At 37.2% G+C, this 25,378-nt stretch overlaps 1 protein-coding gene across 3 annotated transcripts in view; it reads left to right on the top strand.

The window, feature by feature from the left end:
* The window catches only part of COP1 (COP1 E3 ubiquitin ligase), a 251,614-nt gene that overhangs the window by 81,077 nt on the left and 145,159 nt on the right, over positions 1-25,378 (top strand). For all 3 annotated transcript variants that reach the window (XM_049868584.1, XM_049868583.1, XM_049868582.1), the window contains one exon: positions 11,745-11,859. In XM_049868584.1, the coding sequence (XP_049724541.1) occupies positions 11,745-11,859 (115 nt within the window). The remainder of the gene's footprint in view (positions 1-11,744; positions 11,860-25,378) is intronic.

The following is a 25,378-nucleotide window of genomic DNA, read 5'->3' as shown; positions in this document are numbered from 1 at the left end:
GCTTTCTTTTTGTCCATTTTGAAATTACTTTTTTTAAACCCTTTTCCTCACTCCAGCACTGATTTGAATGTTAAATATTTTATTACTATTCTTTTTTCTTGAAATTTATGCACAGTTTGTCTAAACAGAATCTGAACTTAATCAGTATATATTCCTAAACTGTATAAGAACTTCGAAGGGGAAACTTTGATCCCTCCTTTCTGACTATTAATTGCTATTCTTCAGTGTATGTTCTGCCCTATTTTTAAACTCTACATATTAGATACCATAATTTATACAGAAGTATTTAGAATCATTTATTTTGTTAGCGTCTTCCTTGCACAGTTACTCATTTTGTGTTTCACATCTTCCATTTTGTGTTATTGTAGTTTTCAAGTAAAGAATTTCAGAAATTCTTTTAGAAATAGCCTGTTACTAGTAAACATTGTATTAACATGGATAAATATTTGTCTCCTGTTATTGTGAGAAGTTTTTGGGTCCTGGGTTTCAGGTTGGAGTTATTTTTTTTGACTCTTCGAAGATGCTAGTCCACTGTATTCTAGATTTTATTGCTATGTAAAAGTGTTTTGCCTTTTTAATTATTGTTCTCACTGGGGGAATTGTATTTTCTTGTCTGATTTAAAGATTATCTTTTAACCTTTAGACAAAAACACAATTTTACCTGTGTCTAATAGCATGTCTTTTTATTTATCATACATGGTAAGAATAATTTCTGCCTCTGTGGATTCGTATCTATTATCAGTTCTGAAAATTTTCAACTATCAACTCTTCAGATATTTCTTCCTCAATCTCTTAGTCTTTTTCTGGGAACTCTGAGTGGCCTGGTAGTCTTCTAGACTTTATCATTCTATCTTCTGTCTTCTCCGTCAGATTTTCTGGCTTCTTGACTCTGTGTCATTCTCAGTAATTCCTTCAGATTTCTCCTCCAGTTTGTAAATTGTGTCTTACAAATTCTATTTTCAATTCCCCCACCTATGGTGGGCCCGTAGCTTAAAGTCTCCAAATTTCAGTTCTAGTACTTGTACTAGGTAAATCAAAACCAAACCCATTGTTGTTGAGTCAATTCTGATTCATGGCAATTGCTGTGTGTTATAAAGTAGAAGTGCTCCATATGGTTTTTTTGGCTGTAATCTTTTTTTTTTTTTTGTAATGTCTTATTTATTTATTTTCAATTTTATTGTGCTTTGAGTGAAAGTTTAAAGCCCAAGTTAGATTCTCATTCAAAAATGTTACACACAAATTGTTTAGTGACATTGGTTGCAATCTCCGCAATGTGTCAGCACTCTCCCCGTTTCCGTTTACAGCCTGAGTTCCCTGTGTCCATCCATTTTTCCTGTCCCTTTCTGCCATCTCATCTTTGCTTTTGGGCAGGTGTTGCTTGTTTGGTCTCATATCCTTGATTGAAGCAAGAAGCATGTTCCTCATCTGTGTTTTTGTTTGCTTTATAGACCAATCTAATCTTTGGCTGAAAGGTGGACTTCAGGGGTGGCCAAAGTTCTGAGTTGCAGGGTGTCTGGGGGCCATAGTCTCGGGGTTCCTCCAGTCTCTGTCAGACCAGCAAGTCTGGTCTTTTTTTGTGTGTGTGTGTGATTTTGAATTTTCTTCTACATTTTTCTCTCACTCTGTCTGGGACCCTCTGTTGTGATCCCTGTCAGAGTGGTCAGTGGTGGTAACTGGGCACCATCTAGTTCTTCTGGGCTCAGGCTGGTGGGGGCTGTGGTTCATGTGGTCCATTAGTCCTTTGGACTAATATTTTCCTTGTGTGTTTGGTTTTTTTCATTCTCCTCTGCCCCAGATGGGATGGGACTAACAGATGTATCTTTGATGACTGTTCAGAATGTTCTAAGATTGCAGACACTACTCACCAAAGCAGGACACAGAACATTTACTTCATGAACTGTGTTACACCAGTTGACTTAAATGTCCCCAAGACCATGATCCACAGTCCTCAGTACCAGTAACTTGTTTGCTCAAGGTGTTTGAATGTGTCTAGGAAGCTTCTATGACATTGCCTTAGTCAGATTGTGCTGACGTCCGTATATTGTCTTCCCTTTCACCAAAGTTAACTTGTCTATCATCTAGTTAGTGATTTCTCCTCCCCACTCCTCCTCTCCTTCTTAACCATCAATTTTTTTTTTCCTGTATATAAACCTTTTCTTGGGTTTTGTGATAGTGGTCTCATACAATATTTGTCTTTTTGTGATTGACTTATTTCACTCAGCATAATGCCCTCCAGTTTCGTCCATGTTGTGAGATTCTTCAAAGATTCATCATTGTTCTTTATCATTGCGTAGTATTCCATTGTGTGATTATACCATAATTTGTTTATACATTCATCTGTTTTGGGGCACTTAGGTTGTTTCCATCTTTTTGCTATTGTGAGTAATGCTGCAGTGAATATGGGTGTGCATATGTCTATTCGGGTGACGTCTCTTATTTCTGTAGGATGTATTCCTAGAAGTGGATTGCTGGATCGAATAATATTTCTTCTTCTAGCTTTTTAAGGAGGTGTTGTATCGTTTTCCATAGTCATTGTACCATTTTACATTCGCTCACCACTTCATAAGAGTTCCAGTCTCCTTACAAACTTGCCAATATTTGTTATTTATATATCTGTTTAATTGTTGTTGTGGTTAGGTGCTATCAAGTGGGTTCCAATTCATAGCGACCCTGTGTACCACAGAATGAAACACTACTCGGTCCTGCGCCATCCTCACAATCATTGTTATGCTTAAGCTCGTTGTTGCAGTCACTGTGTCATTCCATCTCATTGAGGGTCTTCCTCTTTTTCGCTGACCCTCTACTTTACCAAGTGTGTTGTCATTCTCTAGGAACTGTTCCCCACTAACGGCGTGTCCAAAGTATGTGAGACATAGTCTCTCCATCCTTGCTTCTAAGGAGCATTCTGATTGTACTTCTTCCAAGACAGATTTGTATATTCTTTTGGCAGTCCGTGGTATATTCAGTATTCTCCAGCACTGTAATTCAAAGGTGTCAATTCTTCTGTGGTCTTTATTTGTCATCCAGCTTTCACATGCATAAGAGCCAATTGAAAACACCGTGGCTTGGGTCAGGTGCACCTTACTCTTCAAGGTGGCATCTTTGCTTTTCAACACTTTAAAGAGGTCTTTGGTAGCAAATTTGACCAATGCAATGCATTTTTTGATTTCTTGACTGCTGCTTCCATGGCTGTTGATTGTGGATCCAAGTAAAATTAAATCCTTGACAACTTCAACCTTTTCCCCATTTATCATGATGTTGTTTATTGGTCCAGTTGTGAGAATTTTTGTTTTATTTTGAGGCGTAATTCATACTGAAGGCTGTGATCTTTGATCTCTATCAGCACGTGCTTCAAGTCCTCTTCACTTTCAGCAAGCAAGGTTATGTCATCTGCATAACACAGGTTGTTAATTAGTCTTTCTCCAATCCTGATGCCCCGATCTTCTTCATATAGTTCAGCTTCTTGGATTATTTGCTCAGTTTACAGATTGAATAGATATGGTGAAAGGATACAACCCTGATGCACACCTTTCCTGACTTTAAACCAATCAGTATCCCCTTATTCTGTCTGACCAACTGCCCCTTGATCTATGAATAGGCTTCTCATGAGCACAATTAAGTGTTCTGGAAATCCTACTCTTTGCAGTGTTGTCCATAATTTGTTGTAATCCACACAGTCGAATGCCTTTGCATTGTCAATAAAACACAGGTAAACATCCTTCTGGTATTCTCTGCTTTCAGCCAGGATCCATCTGACATCAGCAGTGATATCCCTGGTTTCACATCCTCTTCTGAATCCGGCCTGAATTTCTGGCAGTTCCCTGTTGATATACTGCTGTAGCCGCTTTTGAATGATCTTCAGCAAAATTTTGCTTGCATGTGATATTAGTGATATTGTTTGATAATTGCCATATTCCACTGGATCACCTTTCTTGGGAATAGGCTTAAATATGGATCCCTTACAGTCAATTGGCCAGGAAACTGCCCTTCATATCTCTTGGCATAGACAAGCGAGCACTTCCAGCAGTGCATCCGTTTGTTGAAACATCTCAACTGGTATTCTGTCAATTCCTGGAGCCCTGTTTTTCACCAATGCCTTCAGTGCAGCCTAGACTTCTTCCTTCAGTGCCATCGGTTTCTAATCATATGCTGCCCCTTGATATGGTTGAATGTCGACTAATTCTTTTTGGTATAACGACTGTGTGTATTCCTTCCATCTTCTTTTGATGCTCCGTGTCGTTTAGTATTTTCCCCATAGAATCCTTCACTGTTGTAACTCAAGGCTTGAATTTCTTCTTCAGTTCTTTCAGCTTGAGAAATGCCAAGCATCTTCTTCCCTTTTGGTTTTCTATCTCCAGCTCTTTGCACATGTCATTATAATACTTAGTCTTCTTGAGCCACGCTTTGAAATCTTCAGTTCTTTTACTTCATCATTTCTTCCTTTTGCTTTAGTTACTCGATGTTCAAGAGCAAGTTTCAGAGTCTCTTCTGTCATCCATCTTGGTCTTTTCTTTCTTTCCTGTCTTTTCAGTGACTCTTGCTTTCTTCATGTATATTGCTCATGATGTCATTCCACAACTCATCTAGTCTTTGGTCATTAATGTTCAATGCGTACAATCTATTCTTGAGATGATCTCTAAATTCAGGTGGGATATAGTCAAGGTTGTATTTTGGCTCTTGTGAACTTGCTCTGATTTTCTTCAGTTTCAGCTTGAACTTGCATATGAGCAATTGTTAGTCTGTTCCATAGTTGGCCCTTGGCCTTGTTCTGACTGATGATATTGAGCTTTTTCCATCATCTCTTTCAACAGATGTAGTCAATTTGATTCCTGTGTGTTCCGTCTGGCGAGGTTCATGTGTATAGTCGCCATTTATGTTGGTGAAAAAAGGTATTTGCAATGAAGAAGTCGTTGGTCTTGTAGAATTCTATCAAGTGCTCTCTGGCATTGTTTCCATCACCAAGGCCGTATTTTCCAACTACTGATCCTTCTTTGTTTCCAACTTTTGCATTCCAGTCACCAGTAATTATTAATGTATGCTGATCGCATGTTCGATCAATTTCAGACTGCAGAAGCTGGTAAAAATCTTCAATGTCTTCATGTTTGGCTTTAGTGGTTGGTGCATGAATTTGAATAATAGTCATATTAACTGGTCTTCCTTGTGGGCGTACTATCTTGTCACTGACAGCACTGTACTTCAGGATAGATCTTGAAATGTTCTTTTTGATGATGTATGCAACACCATTCTTCTTTAAGTTGCCATTCCCGGCATAGTAGACTATATGATTGTCCGATTCAGAGTGGCCGATGGCAGTCCGTTTTAGCTCAGTAATGCCTAGGTTATCGATGTTTATAGGTTCCATTTCATTTTTGATGATTTCTAATTTTCCTAGATTCATACTTCGTACATTCCGTGTTCCGGTTATTAATGGAGATTTGCAGCTGTTTTGAGTCTTGCCACATCAGCAAGTGAAGGTCCTGAAGGCTTTACTCCATCCACATCATTAAGGTCGATTCTGCTTTGAGAAGGCAGCTCTTCCCTAGTTGTCTTCTGTGTGCCTTCCAACCCGGGGTGGGAGGGGCGGGGGCTTATCTTCCAGCACTACATCAGACAGTGTTCTGCTGGTATTCATAAGATTTTCACTTGCAAATTCTTTTCAGAAGTAGACTGCCAGGTCTGTTTGATTAGTGCCTGTAGTTTTCACGTGAAATGGTAGCTTATTGTAGTTTTGATTTGCATTTCTCTAATGCCTAATGATTGCAACATTTCCTTATGTGTCTGGTAGCTGCCTGAGTGTCTTCTTTGGTGAAGTGTCTGTTCATATCATTTGCCCATTTTTAAATGGCATTGTTTGTCTTTTTGTTGTTAAGGTGTTGAAGTATTCTGTAAATTTTAGAGATCAGACCCTTGTCCTATATGTCATAATCACAAATTGTTTCCCAGTCTTGTGTTTCTCTTTTTACTTGTTTGTGAAGTCTTTTGATGAGCATAAGTGTTTAATTTTTAGGGGACCCAGTTTATCTAGTTCATCTTCTGCTGTGTGTGCATTTTTTAGTTACATTTGGTATTCTGTTTATGTCATATATTAGGGCCTCTAGCATTGTCTCTTTTTTTTTCCCCATGATATTTACCCTTTTGGTTTTATACTTAAGTCTTTGATCTATTTTGTATATGGTGTGAGGTGTGGGTCTTGTTTCATTTTTTTTCAGATGGACATCCAGTTTTTTCAGCACCATTTGTTTTAAAAAACTGTCTTTTCCCCATTTAATGGACTTTGGTTCTTTCTTAAAGATCAGCTGATCATAGGTGGGTGGATTTTCATCTGGGTTCTTGATTTTGTCCCGTTGGTCTGTGTGTCTGTTGTTGTACCAGTAACAGGCTGTTTTAATAACCGTGGCTGTATAGTAGGTTCTGAGGTCAGGTTGTGTGAAGCCTCCTTCTTTCTTTTTCTTCAGTAATGCTTTGCTTGCTGGGGCCTCTTTCCATATAAACTTGGTGATTAGTTTATCCATCTTGTTAAAGAATGCTATTGGTATTTGGATTGGGATTGCAGTATATCTGTAGGTCGCTTTGGGTAGAATTAACATTTTCACAATGTTGAGTCTTCCTGTCCATGAGCATGGTATGTTTGTTCATTTATGTATATTGCTTTTGCTTTCTTGCAATAGTGTTTCATAGTTTTCTTTGTATACGTCTTTTACATCCCTGGTTTGATTATTCCTAAGTATTTTATCATTTTAGGGTCTATTATAAATGATGTTTATATGGGGAAATCAGGTGTTTCCCTGATTTCCTTTTTGAATTTCTGTTTGTTGGTATATAGTAATGTTTATATGGGGAAATCAGGTGCACCTGATTTCCTTTTTGTTGGTATATAGTAATCTAACAGATTTTTGTATGTTGGTATCGTATCTTGCTACTCTGCTGAATCTTTCTATTATTTCCAGTAGTTTTCTTGTGGAATCTTTGGGGTTCTTTATGTATAGGATCATATTATCTGTGAACAGGGATAATTTTATTTCTTCCTTTTCAATTTGGGTGCCCTTTATTTCTTTTTCTTGCCTTATTGTTCTAGCTAGAACTTCCTGCACAATATTGAATACGAGTGGTGATAAAAGGCATCCTTGTCTTGTTCCCATTCTTGGCAGAATTTTTTCTGCCTCCCTCTGTCGAGAGTGATGTTGACTGTCGGTTTTGTATAGATGCCCTTTATTATGTTGAGGATTTCCCCTCTGTTCGTATTTTACTGATTTTTTTTTTTTTTTAAATCAGGAATGGATGTTGGTCTTTATCAGATGATGTGATCATATGATTCTTTCCTTTTGTTCTTTTTATGTGATGGACTATGTTGATTGATTTTCTAATTTTGTACCATCCTTGCATACCTAGTATAAATACCGGTTGGTTGGTGTGTATTTTTTTGGTATGATACTGAATTCTTTTGGCTAGAATGTTGAGAATTTTTGCATCTGTATTTATGAGAGATATTGGTCTGCAATTTTCTTTTTTATTTCTTTTTTTGGTGTCTTTGCCTAGTTTTGGGACCAGGGTTATGCTGTCTTCATAGAATGAATTTGAGAACATTCCTTCATTTTCTGTGCTCTGAAGTAGGGTAGCACTGGTGTGAGCTTTTCGAATGTTTGGTAGAATTCTCCAATGTAGCTATCTGGGCCAGGGATTTTTTTTTTTTTTTTGGTGTTTTTTTATTACCCCTTTAATCTCTTTTTTTGTCATGGGTCTGTTCAGATTTTCTATCTCATTTTGTGTTAGTTTAGGTAGGTAGTGTGTTTCTAGATATTTGTCTATTTCCTCTAGGTTCTCAAATTTATTGTAGTACAATTTTTTGTAGTAATCTGTTTGACCCTTTTAATTTCAGTTAGGTCTGTTGTAATGTCCCCCAACTCATTTCTTATTTGGGTTGTTTGCTTCCTTTCCTGTTTTTCTTTTGTCAGTTTGGCCAAAGGTTTGTCAATTTTATTGATCTTTTCAAAGAACCAACTTTTGGTGTTGAGCCTATTGTTTTTCTGTTATCCATTTGTTTCTAGCTCTAATCTTTATTGTTTTCTTTCTTCTAGTACGTGTGGGCTTGTTTTGTGGTTCTTTTTCTGTTTCTTCAAGTTGTAGGGCTAACATTTTTATTTTGGTCTATTCTTTTTTTGATGTGTGTGTTTATTGCTATAACTTGACCTCTGAGCACTGCTTTTGTTGTGTCCCAAAGGTTTGGGTATGATGTGTTTTCATTCTCCTTTGATTCTAGGAATATTTTGATTCAGTCTTTGATTTCTTCTGTTACCCAGTTGTTTTTAAGCAAGGCATTATTCAGTTTCTGTGTATTTGATATTTTTTCCTTGCTCTTGCTGTTACTGATTTCTACTTTTATAGCACTGTGATCAGAGGGAATGCTTTGTATTATTTTGATGTTCTGAATTTTATTGAGGGTTGCTTTGTTGCCTAAAGTGTGGTCTTTTCTGGAAAATATTCCATGTGCATTGGAAAAGAATATATACTTTGCTGCTGTTTGATGGAGTGTTCTGTATATGTTTATGAGGTCAGGTTGGTTGATTGTGGCCTTTAGGTCTTCTGTATCTTTGTTGAATTTCTTTCTAGGTGTTCCATCCTTCACTGAGAGTGGTGTGTTGAAGTCTCCTACTATTACTGTGGAATTGTCTAATTTGTTTTCAGGGTGTTAGAGTTTATTTTCTGTATCTTAGATCCCTATTATTAGGTGTGTAGATATTTATTAGAGATATGTATTCTTGGTGGATTATCCCTTTAATCATTATATAATGTCCTTGTGTTTTATGGTTGATTTTGCCTTAAAGTCTATTTTATCTGAGATTAGTATTGCTGCTCTTGCTCTTTTTTGTTTGCTGATTGCTTGATATTTTTTTTTCCTCCATCCTTTGATTTTTAATATATTTGTGTATTTGTGTCTAAGGTGTGTGTCTCTTATAGACAGCATCTTGATGGGTCATGTGTTTTTATCCATCCTGGCAGTTTCTATTTACGGGTACATTTATGCCATTTACATTCACTGTGATTGTTGGTAGGTATGAGTTTATTGCTGTCATATTGTTGTGCTTTATTTTTGTGGTGCTGCTGTTTTCTTTGTTCCTCTTACTTTCCTGTGCTGAGTTCCTTTTGTTTTGTGGATTTTCTTTTCTTGTCTTTTTGTATTACAGATTTTATATTTAATAAGTCTATGTTTTTCTTCTTTTTTATTTTGATGAGTAGGTTTTTTTTAATTTTTTTTTTGTAGTTACCTTGAAATTTATATTGCTAATTTTGAACCAGTCTTTTATTACTTGATATCACCTTGACTTCCTCTCCATTTGAAAGCTCTATACCTACACTGTTTATTACACCTTTTGTTGTTTTGATGTCATCATTTGTAGGCTGACTTCTCCGTTTCCCTGTTTTAAGTCTTTTAGCTTTGTTTTATTATTGAGAGTTCTTTACCTAGGTTGATGTCTAGTTGATGCTGTCCTGTGTCTTTGACTCTGGTTGTTGTCTGATGTTGTTGGTTCTCTAACTGAAGGAGTACCTTTAATATTTCTTATAAGTTTGGTTTGGTTTTCGAAATTCCCTTTATTTTTGTCTGGAAATGTTCTAATCTCACCATTGTATTTGAGAGAGGAAGCCCAAGTGGCATAGTGGTTGAAAGCTATAGCTGCTTACCAAAAGGTTGGTAGTTCAAATCTACCAGCTGCTTCTTGGAAACCGTATGGGGCAGTTCTGCTCTGTTCTGTAGGGTCGCTACGAGTCAAAATCAAGTCCACAGCAATGGGTTTGGTTTTGGTTTTTTGAGAGAGAGTTTTACAGGATATATTATCCTTGGTTGGCTCGGATGTAATCTTTACAGAAACAGATTATCAGGATTTTCTTCTGTGGCACTGCTGGGTGGGCTCAAACTGTCAGCTTTTAGGTTAGCAGCCAATCACAAACTGCTTGGACCACCCATATAAGTCCCCTGTTCTTCTTCTCCTTCTCCTGTGCATTTGTATTTTCTTTGCCATCACCCTTTTGAGTTCAGCTGCTTAGTTTATTTTTTGTCTTTTGAAATTACTTTCTTGTGAGTTAAGATGTGCTTTAACATATGATTTTTACCTAGCATTTAGTTTAATTAACAGGGACATTGTGGAGTGTTCCCCTAGTACTTCTTCCTTAATGCGTTTGACATTGCGGTATTTATTTGTGGACTGTGTAATCTCATGATCTCCTTATGAGTCTCATCTCTTTATCTCTTGATATGCCTGAAGCATAGTAAATAAAAACTGTGGAGTAATTGTCCTCTCCTTTTAGTTGTAAAAATATAACAAGTGATATGTATTTAGGATCATTTACTTTTGCCTTTTACATAATTTATATGCCGGTAGGATTCCTGGGAGGCACAAACGGTTCTGTGCTCGATTACTAACTAAACAAGTAATTTCTTTTATAAGGATCAGTGCAAAGCTGGTTCCTAGGAGGCGGAGGTTAAAGATGTTCCAAGTGTCCAACTATTTCATGCTGCTGTACCATTCCATTATTTCTAACGTCAACTAGTCCCTCTCACCTCTGTGCTCTCCCTTCTGTCTTTGGGTTCCCTAACTTGCTACAATGTCTCCCAAAAGCTCATGCACTGTATAAAGAAAATGGCTTCCACAGTTGTGGAGGCTGCCGAGTCCCAAATGCGCAGGTCAGGCGTAGGCTTCTCCCTAGCCTTCAGTCTCTGCCCAGAGGCACTCAACTTTCTTGCCTCATGGGCTGGGAATCCCACTGTGCGGTCTCCTGCGGGTCTCTCCTGCCGGTCGCTCTTCCTTGGTGGTGGTGGGCTCTTGTTTCTGCTCTGGAATTGGTTCTCTTTTAAGGCAAAACTGGCCAATCCCCTTGGAGGGCTACAATTACCTTATTTGCACAGCCCATCTAATCACCTGGGTAGGAGTTAGAAGACCATGGTGAGAAAGGCCATATTAAGTAATTCATCACACCGCAGGTTCACAGTTCAGACTCACCAATCAGCACCACAGGAGAAGGGCTTGTCAACCTTATTCCATAAGGTTTACACCAGGAAAACTCCATGGAGCAGTTTTACTCTAACGTGTACTGTTGCCATGAGTCGGAATTGACTCGACAGCAATGGAATATGCCCATAAATTTCAAGTTTGTTGTCTTTATCTATGCACATATCTGATTTAGTTATTCAGTCCTTATAATGAGCGTGCCAAAATTTTAGTACATACAAATTGCTGCTCCTAAATGCAGTCATCAATGTTAAATATTTTCTGTAATCAAGCACTGTTGCTGATTCAGAGGGTCTACCCCTCAGAGGACTGCAATATTTGGGGGTGATTAAAAAATTATTTAGTTTTTTATTTGTTAATTTTTTTCTAACAATTTCTGGGTATTGTGATTTTTAAAATTCTAAATTTCAGCATCGCAGTTATAATGAGTTCTAACTATTTTCATTTAATTTTGAGAGTTGAAAAGTTCCTCATTTTAGTTTTGTAAAACTGGCCTTTGGATCTTATTTCTGATCATTTTTTACTGTAAAAAATGAACAGATTTGGTTCTTATTTACACTTTAAATAAAAAATGGGAAAATATCTAAGAACTATAGTTTTTTTTTTTTTTTTTACCATTTGTTACTACTTTAATGTGATGAACTTTAGAGATGAAAACATGCTAGTATTTGTATACTCTGCACAGAAGAGAATGATTTATTCTAACTTAAAAGCACTTGTCTTTTCTTGTAATCACCTTAGACAAAGAAACAGCCTTGGTATAACAGCACATTAGCATCAAGACGAAAACGACTCACTGCTCACTTTGAAGACTTGGAGCAATGCTACTTTTCTACAAGGATGTCTCGTATTTCAGGTACATGTTCAGGTATTCTCTTAAAGTACTTCAGATCCATATTTCAAATCCATTTCTCAATTCTTAGGCTGTATTTATAGACAGAGTCCTATCCACAAAGCAAATATGTGTATTTTATATACAGTCTTTCAGAGCATTGTGTAAATTCTTAGAGGTCTTGGAGAATATTGCCTTCCTGTAGTGATTTTTGTAATTTTTATATGGAGAGGTATATAAAATTAAAAAAAAAAAAAAATCATCCATGAAAATGTAGCTACCAAAATAAATGTTGCCTCCTGTTCAACATGAAATAATTTCTAGCCCCTTGGTCCTGTGCTAAGAATAAAAAGATAAAAAAAAGCAGTTATTACTGTCAAGGAGTGTAAAATCTAGTGGAAGAAGGCAACATATAAATAATTCTGTGTGATATATGTGTTTTGTAAATATCCAAAGAATATTGCAGGGATAGAAAAGAATCTTCACTAATATAACTGGAAGTATAAAAGCTAGGCCAAGTTGGAAATAGGGAGACGTAAAGCAGTGATCAGTGGAGGGATTTCAGAGGAGTTGCATTTTGCTCAGCCTATCATGAATTAACTGAAAAAAGTAATTAGGAACATGCTTACAGAAGGGGATATAATGTATGCAAAGGTGTGGACATGACAGCATAGGATATTTTTATTGCTGTAGTATGGTAACGTAGTTCTGTCCCTTTTTGTTAGCTTTCTGACCTTTAGCCTTTCTCATCCTCAGTTTATCAGTGAAGAAGGTATATTAACACTAACCCTTTTTTTTTTTTTTTTGAAGTTCATGGGTGGTATATATGAAACACAATGCTTGATACATTTTGGGCACTCAGTTAGTACATCTGCTCAAAATGAAGACCACCATGGAAAAAATATCTGATATTTTGTTGATTGTTAAAAATTGGACCTTGTTTTTTTCTTTAAAGTTTTTGTTGTCACTTGCCGGCGAGTCAATTCTGAGTTATGGCAGCCTAGGTGTGCTCGTATTATAATCTATGTAGTGCTTAGGTGTTTTGGACAGATTTGCCTTGTGGTTATTTGAGGACGAAAAGAGTGTGTTATATTTATGAAGCACTTTTTTATGAAGACTAGGAGAAAGCGAATATTGATTTAGATGTGTTTTAAATTAACGATAGTTTTACAAATGAAGAACTTTTATTTCATTGTCTGAGAATTGAGCCTCTGTAGTAGTCAATAAATTGCATTGTTGTTGTTAGTGCCATCAAGTCGATTCTGCCTCAGGTTGACCCCATGTGTGCAGAGTAGAACTGCTCCATAGGGTTTTCAGTCTGTGACCTTTCAAAAGCAGATTGCCAGGCTTGTGTTCCGAGGTGCCTCTGGGTGAGTTTTAACCACCAGCCTTTCATCTAGTAGTCAAGAGTTTAACAGTTTCCACCACGCAGGGACTCATAAACTGCCTTAGGAAGCTGATAGATTGAAAATAGCCCAAGACCTGCATTCCAACTGGGAGAGAGTTTCTGTTAACCCTTTCACATCTTGTCACTGTGTTATTGAAATACAGCGATAGGAAAATGGCAGACATTTAAAAAAACATAGTTGTAAAGAGAGTGGGGAAGGCTATTGTTATTAGTAGTAACTATTGGTATCTGTACCCTGTGGGATAGTGAAGGTAATTAGAAAACAATGTAGTTTATTTTGGGGGGATGTAGCTTTATAGGAGGATAGAATAATAAGTTAAAACTATGAGGAAAGTTAGAAGTAGTTTTTTCGTGTGCTTGTGTGGGGTGGGGGGCATGGCTGTATTGTACTTAAAACATGTTGTCTCATCCCAGCAAAAGGAGAATACATATTCTTCTCCAGTGCACATGGATTATTTTCCAGGATAGACTATGTAAGTCACAAAACAAGTCTCAACAAGGTAAAAAAGATTGAAATCATACAAAGTATGTTATCTGACCACATGAAAAATATCAGAAATCAATGATAGAAGGAAAACCGGAAAATACACAAATATGTGAAAATTAAACAGCACACTGTTAAATAATCAGTGGGTCAAAGAATAAATCAAAAGGGAAATCAAAAAATACTTAGAGACAAATGAAAATAAAAGCACAACGTATCAAAACATGGGATACAGTGAAGGCAATGGTTAAAGGGAATTTTATAGTGGTAAATGCCTATATTAAAAAAGAAGAAAGATCTCAAAATGATAACATAACTTTATAGTTGAGAAACTAGAGAAAGGAGCACAAACTAAGTCCAAAGCTTTCAGAAGGAAGGAAATAACAAAGATCAGAACAGAGATAAATTAACTAGAGAATAGAAAAGCAATAAAGAGATTCAACAAAACCAGAAGTTGGTTCTTTGAAAGATTGGTACAATCAACACATTTTTAGCTAAACTGACAAAAAAAAAAAAAAAAAGGAAGATGCAGCTAGCTAAACTCAGAAATGAAAATGGGGATTTTACTACCTACTCTATAAAATGAAAAGGTTCATAAGAGGATTCACTATAAGCAATTATATACCACCAAATTAGATAACCTAGATGAAATGAGCAAATTTGTAGAAACACACAAACTTCCTAAACTGACTCAGGAAGAAATGTAAAATCTCAACATACCTGTAATAACTGAAGAGACTGAATCAGTAACCAAAACCTCCCAACTGAATACAAACAAACAAACAAACAAAAATTTATAGAAGAATTTATACCAATCCTTTGTAAACATTTCCAGAAAATTGAAGAGGAGGGAATACTTCCTAACTCTTTCTATGAGGCCAGCATTACCCTGATACCAAAGCCAGCATAAAAAAGAGAAATACGGACTATTATCCCTTATGTATATAAAAGGAGAAATCTTTAGCAGAATACTAATTATACACCATGACTAAGTGAGATTTATTCCAGGAATGCAAGGGTGGTTCAACATTAGAAAATCAATCAATGGAATACATCACATTAACAGAATGAAGGAAAAGAACCATATGATCATTTCAATTTATATATGAAAAAGGCATTTGACAAAAATCCATCATCCTTTTGTGATAAAAATGCTAAATAAACTAGGAATAGAAGGGAAATTCCTCAGTATGATAAAGGACATTTTTTAAAAACCCACTGCTAACCTCATATTGAATGGATAAAGACTGAAAGCTTCCCATGTAAGATCAGGATCAAGACAAGGATGTCCACTTTCACCACTGTTACTTAATATTTTACTGGAAGTTATAGCTAAAGCAGTTAGGCTAGAAAAAGAAATAAAAGATACCCAAATTGAGAAATACGAAGTAAACCTCTTTCTACTTACAGATGACATGAGCCTATAGAAAATCCCAAAGAATCCATGAGAAAGCTGCTAGAGCTAATAAATGAATTCCACAAAATTACAGCATAAAATATCAACAGACACAAATCTGTTGTATTCCTATATACCATCAGTGAACATTCTGAAAAGGAAATTAAAATAATTCCGTTTACGATAGCATAAAAAAGAATAAAATACCTAGGAATGAATTTAACCAGGGAGGTAAAAGACTTATACACTGAAAATTATTAAACATTGGAGAAAGAATTGAAAGACAGCCGAAATAAGTGGAACACATCTTCATTAAATGGACTACTTAATAATGTTAGTATGTCAGTACTACCCAAAGCAGTCTATAGATTCAACACAATCCCTATTAGAATTCCAACAGTCTTTGCAGAAACGAAAATGCCAGTCTTCAAATTCATATGGAATTCAGGGGGCCCTGAGTAGTCAAAGCAATCTTGAAAAAGAAGAATAAAGTAGGATGACTCACACATCTCCATTTCAAAATATATTACAAAACTATAGTAATCAAAACAATCTGGTACTGTAATGATAGACATATATAGACCAATGGAATAAAATTGAGAGCCTGGAAATAAACTGGTCAATTGATTTTCAACAAGGGTGTCATATCCATTCAATGGGGAAAGAATATTCTGTTCAATAAATGATGTTGGGACAACTGGATTTCCACATGCAAAAGAATGAAATTGGACCTATAACTCATACCATTACACTAAAATTAACTCCAAATGGATCAGTAACCTAAATATAAGAACTAAAACCACAAATGACTTGGAAGAAAACATAGAGGCAGAGCTTCGGGACGTACTGTATATTTACACAAATAAATCGCAGCCCCATGTTTGTTTGCCAACCACTCCTTCCCCTCATGAGATATTTTCATAAGCACTGCTAGACTAATTTTTTAACATGCTGCTGTAAAACCAATTAGTATAACGTGTTTAAGAAAATACCTCGCAGGAGAAGGAACTGATTGACAAACAAGCTTAGAAGGCACTTGTTATTTGCGTAACAGTAGTTTTTTACATGGATACTAAAAGTACAAGCAACAAAATACAAATTAGATAAATTGAATTTCCCAAAAAATTGAAAATTTTGTACATCAAGGGACATTATCAACAAAGTAAATAGTCTACATAATGGAAAAGATTATTTGAAAACCATCTATCTGATAAGGGTTTAATATGAACATATATTTAAAAAAAAAAATCAAAAGACAACCTAGTGAAAAGCTGGGTAAAAGATTTGAATAGAAATTTCATCAAAGAAGATAATACAAATGGCCAGTAAGCAGTTAAAAAGATCCTCAATATCATTAGTCATTAAACCCAAAAAACAACCCCTGCCGTAAAATCGATTCCGACTCATGGCGACCGTATAGGACAGAGTAGAACTGCCCCCATAGAGTTTCCAAGGAGCGCCTGGTGGATTTGAACTGCTGACCTCTTGGTTAGCAGCTGTAGCGCTTAACCACTATGCCACCAGGGTTTCTAAAATTGAAAGATAACCAAGCCCATTGCATTGATTCTGATTTAAGCGACCCTGTCAGACAGAGCAAAACTGTCCCATAGTGTTTCAAGGAGTGCCTGGTGGATTCGAACTGCTGACCTTTTGGTTAGCAGCCATGGTTCTTAACCATTACACCACCAGGGTTTCCTCATTAGTCATTAGGGAACTGCAAATCAAATGACAATGAGATACCACACCCAAAGAAATGGCTATCATCAGAAAAATAGAAAATAAGTGTGGGAGGGGATGTGGAAAAACTGGAAACCTCACCCATTGCTGGTGGGAATATAAAATGGTACAGCCGCAGTGGAAAACAGTTCGGTAGTTTCTCAAAAAGTTAGAAATAGAACTACCATATCATCCAGCAATTCCACTCCTAGGTATGTACTCAAAAGAATTGAAAGGAGAGACTCAAACACGTATACCAGTGTTCATCCCAGCATTATTCACAGTGGCAAAAAATAGAAGGAACCCAGTGCCCATCAACAGATAAATGGATGAAGAAAATATATTGTTGTTGTAGTCAGGTGCCACCGAGTTGGTTCCAACTCATAGCGACCGTGTGTACCACAGAACAAAACACCAAGCTTGAGCCCATTGTTGCAGCCACTGTGTCAATCCATCTCATCGAGAGTCTTCCTCTTTTCCACTGACCTTATACTTTACCAAGCATGATATCCTTCTCCAGGAACGATCCCTCCTGACAGCATGTCCAAAGTATGTAAGACGCAGTCTCACCATCCTTGCTTCTAAGGAGCATCCTGGTTGTACTTCTTCCAAGACAGATTTTTTTTTTTTTTAATTTTTATTGTGCTTTAAGTGAAACTTTACAAATTCACACAAAAACTTATATACACCTTGCCACATACTCCCAATTGCTCTCCCCCTAATGAGACAGTCCACACCCTCCCTCCACTCTCTCTTTTCTTATCCATTTCGCCAGCTTCTAACCCCCTCTACCCTCTCATCTCCCCTCCAGGGAGGAGATGCGAACACAGTCTCAAGTGTTCACCTGATCCAAGAAGCTCACTCCTCACCAGCATCCATCTCCATCCCATTGTCCAGTCCAATCCCTGTCTGAAGGGTTAGCTTTGGCAATGGTTCCTGTCCGGGGCTAACAGAAGGTCTGGGGGCCATGACCACCAGGGTCATTCTAGTGTCAATCAGACCATTAAGCCTGGTCTTTTTATGAAAATTTGGGGTCTGCATCCCACTGCTCTCCTGCTCCCTCAGGGGTTCTCTGTTGTGTTCCCTGTCAGGGCAGTCATTGGTTGTAGCCGGGCACCATCTAGTTCCTCTGGTCTCAGGCTGATGTAGTCTCTGGTTTATGGGGCCCTTTGTAGCTCTTGGGCTTGTAATTACCTTGTGTCCTTGGTGTTCTTCATTCGCCTTTGGTCCAGGTGGGTTGAGACCAATTGATGCATCTTAGATGGCCGCTTGCTAGTGTTTAAGACCCCAGACACCACTCGCCAAAGTGGGATGCAGAATGTTTTCTTAATAGATTTTATTATGCCAGTTGACTTAGATGTCCCTTGAAACCATGGTCCCCAAACCCCTGTCTTTGCTACGCTGGCTTTAAAAGCATTCAGCTTATTCTGGAAACTTCTTTGCTTATGGTTTAGTCCAGTTGTGCTGACCTCGCCTGTATTGTGTGTTGTCTTTCCCGTCACTTAAAATAGCTCTTATCTACTCTTCCACCCTCCCTCCCTCCCCCCTCTTGTAACCATCAAAGAATGTTTTCTTCTCTGTTTAAACTATTTCTTGAGTTCTTATAATAGTGATCTTATACAATATTTGTCCTTTTGCAACTAATTTCACTCAGCATAATGCCTTCCAGATTCCTCCATGTTATGAAATGTTTCACAGATTCATCACTGTTCTTTATCGATGTGTAGTATTTCATTGTGTAAATATACCATAATTTATCCATTTATCTGTTGCTGGGGACCTAGGTTGCTTCCATCTTTTTGCTATTGTAAACAGTGCTGCAATGAACATGTTGTTGTTGTGGTTGTTAGGTGCCATCAAGTCTGTTCCGACTCATAGCGACTCTGCACAACAGAACGAAACACTGCCCGGTCCTGCGCCATCCTTACAGTCGTTTCTGTGCTTGAGCCCATTGTTGCAGCCACTGTGTCAACCCACCTCATTGAGGGTCTTCCTCTTTTCTGCTGACCCTGTACTTTGCCAAGCATGATGTCCTTCTCCAGAGACTGATCCCTCCTGACAACATGTCCAAAGTATGTAAGACGCAGTCTCGCCATCCTTGCTTCTAAGGAGCATTCTGGTTGTACTTCTTCCAAGACAGATTTATTTGTTCTTCTTGCAGTACATGGTATATTCAATATTCTTCACCAACACCACAATTCAAAGACATCAGTTCTTCTTCGGTCTTTCTTATTTATTGTCCAGCTTTCACATGCATATGATGCAATTGAAAATATCATGGCTTGGGTCAGGCGCACCTTAGTCTTCAAGGTGACATCTTTGCTCTTTGACCCTTTAAAGAGGTCCTTTGCAGCAGATTTACCCAATGCAATGTGTGTTTTGATTTCTTGACTGCTGCTTCCATGGCTGTTGTTTGTGGATCCAAGTAAAATGAAATCCTTGACAACTTCGGTCTTTTCTCCGTTTATCATGATGTTGCTCATTGGTCCAGTTGTGAGGATTTTTGTTTTCTTTATGTTGAGGTGCAATCCAGACTGAAGGCTGTCGTCTTTGATCTTCATTAGTAAGTGCTTCAAGTCCTCTTCACTTTCAGCAAGCAAGGTTGTGTCATCTGCATTACGTAGGTTAATGAGTCATCCTCCAGTCCTGATGCCCTGTTCTTCTTCATATAGTCCAGCTTCTCATATTACTTGCTCAGCATACAGATTGAATACGTATGGTGAAAGAATACAACCCTGGCCCATACCTTTCCTGACTTTAAATCAATCAGTATCCCCTTGTTCTGTCCAAACAACTGCCTCTTGATCTATGTAAAGTTTCCTCATGAGCATAATTAAGTGTTCTGAAATTCCCATTTTTCGCAGTGTTATCCATAATTTATTATGATCGACACAGACGAATGAACATGGGTGTGCATGTTTCTGTTCGTGTAAAGGCTCTTATTTCTCTAGGATATATTCCAGGGAGTGGGATTGCTGGATTGTATGGTAGTTCTATTTCTAGCTTTTTTAAGGAAGCGCCAAATCGATTTCCAAAGTGGTTGTACCATTTTACATTCCCACCAGCATGTATAAGTGTTCCAGTCTATCCACAGCCTCTCCAGCATTATTGTTTTGTGTTTTTTCGATTAATGCTAGCCTTGTTAGAGTGAGATAAAATGTCATTGTAGTTTTGACTGACATTTCTCTAATGGCTAATGATCGTGAAGATTTCCTCATGTATCTGTTAGCTATCTGAATGTCTTCTTTAGTGAAGTGTCTGTTCATATCTTTTACCCATTTTTTAATTGAGTTATTTGTCTTTTTTGTAGTTGAGCTTTTGCAGCATCATGTAGATTTTAGAGATCAGGCACTGATCAGAAATGTCATAGCTAAAAACTTTTTCCCAGTCCGTAGGTAATCTTTTTACTCTTTTGGTGAAGTCTTTGGATGAGCACAAGTGTTTGATTTTTAGGAGCTCCCAGTTATCTAGTTTTTTTTCTATGTTCTTTATAATGTTTTCTATACTGTTTATGCCATGTATTAGGGCTCCTAATGTTGTCCCTATTTTTTCTTCCATGATCTTTATCATTTTAGATTTTATATTTAGGTCTTTAATCCATTTTGAGTTAATTTTTGTGCATGGAGTGAGGTATGGGTCTTGTTTCATTTTTTTTTTTTTTTTTTTGCAGATGGATATCCAGTTATGCCAGCACCTTTTGTTAAAAAGACTGTCTTTTCCCCATTTAACTGTTTTGGGGCCTTTGTCTAATATAAACTGTTTATATGTGGATGGATTTATGTCCAAGACAGATTTGTTCATTCTTTGACACCACAGTTCAAAGACGTCAGTTCTTCTTTGGTTCTCCTTCTTCGTCGTCCAGCTTTCACATGCATATAATGCGATCGAAAATAACGTGGCTTGGGTCAGGCGCACCTTAGTCTTCAAGGTGACATCCTTGCTTTTCAACACTTTAAAGGGGTCCTTTGCAGCCGATTTGCCCAGTGCAGTGTGTCTTTTGATTTCTTGACTGCTGCTTCCATGGCTGTTGATTGTGGATGCAAGTAAAATGAAATCCTTGACAACTCCAGTCTTTTCTCCGTTTATCATGATGTGGTTTATTGGTTCAGTTGTGGGGATTTTTGTTTTCTTTATGTTGAGGTGTAACCCGTACTGAAGGCTGTAGTTTTTGATCTTCATTAGTAAGTACTTCAAGTCCTCTTCACTTTCAGCAAGAAAGGTTATGTCATCTGCATAATGCAGGTTGTAAATAAGCCTTCCTCTAGTCCCTATGCCCATTCTTCATATAGTCCATTTTCTCAGATTATTTGCTTAGCGAACAGATTGAATAGGTACGGTGAAAGGATACAACCCTGACTCGCACATTTCCTGACTTAAAACCCCTCTGTATCCCTTTGATCTATCGGAACAACTGCTTCTTGATCTATGTAAAGGTTCCTCATGAGCACAGTTAGGTGTTCTGGAATTCCCATTCTTTGAAATGTTATTCATAATTTGTTATGATCCACACAGTCGAATGCCTTTGCATTGTCAATAAAACACAGGTAAGCATCCTTTTGGTATTCTCTGCTTTCAGCCAGGATCCATCTGACATCAGCAGTGATATCCCTGGTTTCACATCGTCTTCTGAATCTGGCCTGAATTTCTGGCAGTTCCTTGTCAATATACTGCTATATCCACTTTTGAATGGTCTTCAACAAAATTTTGCTTGCGTGTGGTATTAATGATATCGTTTGATAGTTTCCGCGTTCGGTGGGGTCACCTTTCTTGGGACTAGGCATAAATATGGATCTCTTCCTGTCAGTTGGCTGGGTAGCTATCTTCCAAATTTCTTGGAATAGATGAGTGAGCACTTCCATCGCTGCATCCATTTGTTGAAACATCTCAATTGATACGCTGTCAATTCCTGGAGCTTTGTTTTTCACCATTGCCTTCAGAGCAGCTTGGACTTCTTCCTTCAGTACCATCAGTTCCTGATGATATGCTGCCTCTTAAAATGGTTGAACATTGACTAATTCTTTTTGGTATGATGACTCTATGTATTCCTTCCACCTTCTTTTGATGCTTCCTGCGTCGTTTAATATTTTCCCCGTAGAATCCTTCACTATTGCAACTCGAGGCTTGAAGTTTTTTCTTCAGTTCTTTCAGCTTGAGAAACGCTGAGCTTGTTCTTCTCTTTTGGTTTTCTGTCTCCAGCTCTTTACATATGTCTTTACTTTGTGGTCTTGAGCTGCCCTTTGAAATCTTCCGTTTAATTCTTCTACTTCATCATTTCTTCCTTTTGCTTAAGCTACTTGATGTTTGAGCTTAAGTTTCAGAGTCTCCTCTGACATCCATCTTGGTGTTTTCTTTTTCTCCTGTCTTTTCAATGACCTCTTGCTTTCTTCATATATGATATCGTAAATGTCATTGCACAACTCGTCTGGTTTGCAGTCATTAGTGTTTGATGCATCAAATCTGTTCTTGATTTGGTCTCTAAATTCAGGTAGGATATACTCAAGGTCGTGTTCTGGCTCTTGTGGACTTGCTCTGATTTTCTTCAGTTTCATTTTGAACTTGCATATGAGCAGTTGATGGTCCATTCCACAGTTGGCCCCTGGCCTTGTTCTGACTGATGATACTGAGCTTTTCCATCGTGTCTTTCCACAGATGTAGTCGATTTGATTCCTGTATGTTCCGTGTGGTGAGGTCCATGTGTATAGTTGTTGTTTATGTTGGTTAAAAAAGGTATTTGCAAAGAAATCATTAATCTTGCAAAATTATGTCGTTCCATCTCCAGCATTGTTTCTGTCACCAAGGCCATATTTCCCACCTGCTGATCCTTCTTTTATGTTTCCAACCTTCACATTCCAATCACTAGTAATTATCAATGCACCCTGACTGTGTGTTCGTTCAGTGTTAGACTGCAGCAGCTGATAAAAATCTTCAATTTCTTCATCTTTGGCCTTCGTGGTTGGTGGGTAAATTTGAATAATCGTCATATTAACTGGTCTTCCTTGTAGGCGTGTGGATATTATCCTATCACTGACAGCGTTGTACTTGAGGATAGATCTTGAAATGTTGTTCTTGACAATGAATACAACACCATTCCTCTTCAAGTTGTCATTCCCATCATAATAGACCATATTATTATCTGATTTAAGATGGCCAATACCAGTCCATTTCAGCTCACTAATGTCTCGGATATCCATGTTTATGCATCCTATTCCATTTTTGATGGTTTCCAATTTTCCCTGATTCATACTTCATACATTCCAGGTTCAAGTTATTAATGGATGTTTGGAGCTGTTTCTTCTCACATTGAGTCTTGCCACATTAGCAAATGGAGGTCCTCTGAAAGCTTTACTCCAGCCACATCATTATGGTCGACTCTACTTTGAGGAGGCATCTCTTCCTCAGTTTTCTTTTGAGTGCCTTCCAACCTGGGAGGCTCATCTTCCGGCACTATATCAGACAGTTTTCCCCTGCTATTCATAAGGTTTTCAGTGGCTAATGCTTTTCAGAAATAGAGTGCCGGGTCCTTCTTCCTAGTCTTAGTCTGGAAGCTTAGCTGAAACCTGACCTGCGTGGGTGACCCTGCTGGTATCTGAATACCGGTAGCACAGCTTTCAGCATCACAGCAACACGCAACCCCCCACAGTACGACAAAGTGACAGACACGTGGGAAAAAGGAAATATAGTATATTTATACTCATAAATGGAGTATTTTTCAGCTATAAATAAAATGGAAGTTCTGATACATGCTATGACATGGATGGGTGAACCTGGAAAACGTTATGCTGAGTGAAATAAGTCAGACAGAAAAGGCAAATATTTCATGATACTGCACGTGTGAAACATCCAGCACGGGCAGATGCATAGGTACGGAAATTCACTAGTGGTAACCAGGGGCTGGGGGAAGGGAGAAATGAGGGATTGTCGCCTACAGCGTACCAGGTTTCCATTGAGGCTGATGGAGAACGTTCGCAAATAGTATTGTTGCAGAACATGGCAAATGTAATTAATGTCACAGAATTGCACGCTTAAAAATAGTTAAAATGGCAGATGTTTTGTTAATATATGTTTTATCACAATAAAATTTTTTTTAAGTCTCAAATTTTTAGGAGTCTTAAGTTTATCTTATCAAATTTACATGACCACGTATTGCCAAATGTGAGATTCTTCCTTGTGCCTTTAAGTGTAAAGAGGAAGTTTAAGTTTTATGTAATGAGGTACCTAACATGTTGATTCTCCTTTTGTGTACCTTCTCACTTCCAGTTTTGTTTTTAACTATGAAATTAAGAGAGGAAGGTTAATATACTAATGCCTTGGCTTCTTAATTGTAATTGAAAAAAAAGGGAAATTTTAAAGCAGTAGGAGAGAGGAGGTACTGAAATCACATTTACAAACCAGTATAATTGGAATAGGAGAGTTGATATGTCAGCAGATATGTATGGATGTTTATCGTAAACTAATCAAGCAAGCAAAATTCTGCTTTCCATAGACTTGTAAATGAAAATTCTTAAACTTTCAAATACTGAAATCTTTTTATTATTTTCTTCGAAGCTTCTGTTAAAAGTTGATGTTCATGAGTTTGTCTGATGACCTAAAAACCAGCAAAGGATTGTGGATCTTTAACACACAATACACATTCTTGAATGCTTGTGAGCTTTATGTATTTAGGGATTAACATCTAAGTGCGAGAGACTAGATTAACCTTAAAACAATTTTTAAATAAATATCTGAAGCAACTGTCTTTCTAGTATGAATGTTATATTAAATGAGCATGCAGTGACAGGATTACTTATAAAAAGAATTAACTATAATGTACTACAGCATTTTGTAATACAGTTGATGATTGCTTTTTGCAATAACCTGTGTTTTATTTATAATTTGTTGACTATCATGAGAATAATTTTTGTGGAGCAAGAGCATCATCTCAACACCATTATGATATTGTGTGTTAATTAGGTTTATTCTTTTTTGCTTTTTTTAGAATGAAAACACTACAGAATTGGACCCTTTTAATCTAAGTTGTTAGATGGATTTGCTTAGTGTTTAACTCTTGAAAATGTAAATATTAGGGGCTGAAGCTTACTTAGTTTCTTCACGTAATTATTTTTTTCCTTATAAATCAATTATTTGATGAGTTTCTTCATGTTAAAATTATTTTCAAGGTAACCTAATATTTTCAAATAAAATAAATTCTTTAGTATGTATCATATAGTAAGTCTTTTGACTTAATGATTCTTATGTCTTAATTTCATTATGCCTACCACTTTTAGATGACATTGAAGAAGCGAAATCACAGTAATTTACCTTGAAAAAGTTGTGTATGGGTCTGTATGATATTACAGTAAGAAAGAAGCTATAAAAAGACAATGTTGTAACAGGCATGTATCAAATTCCTATCTAGGAAGGTAAAAAGTAATGAGGCTTTTCATTAGTTCTTTTTATTCTTTGGAAAGGAAAATTAAAGTCCAGACTTTAAACAGTCTTGAAAAACATCGATTTGTTTTATTCATGCTTTCAATGTTGACCTATTTCTAGATTGGAGAAT

This window comes from Elephas maximus, chromosome 24, assembly GCF_024166365.1.
Source record: "Elephas maximus indicus isolate mEleMax1 chromosome 24, mEleMax1 primary haplotype, whole genome shotgun sequence".
Lineage (NCBI taxonomy): Eukaryota > Metazoa > Chordata > Mammalia > Proboscidea > Elephantidae > Elephas > Elephas maximus.
This window is presented reverse-complemented; position numbering and strand designations above follow the sequence as displayed.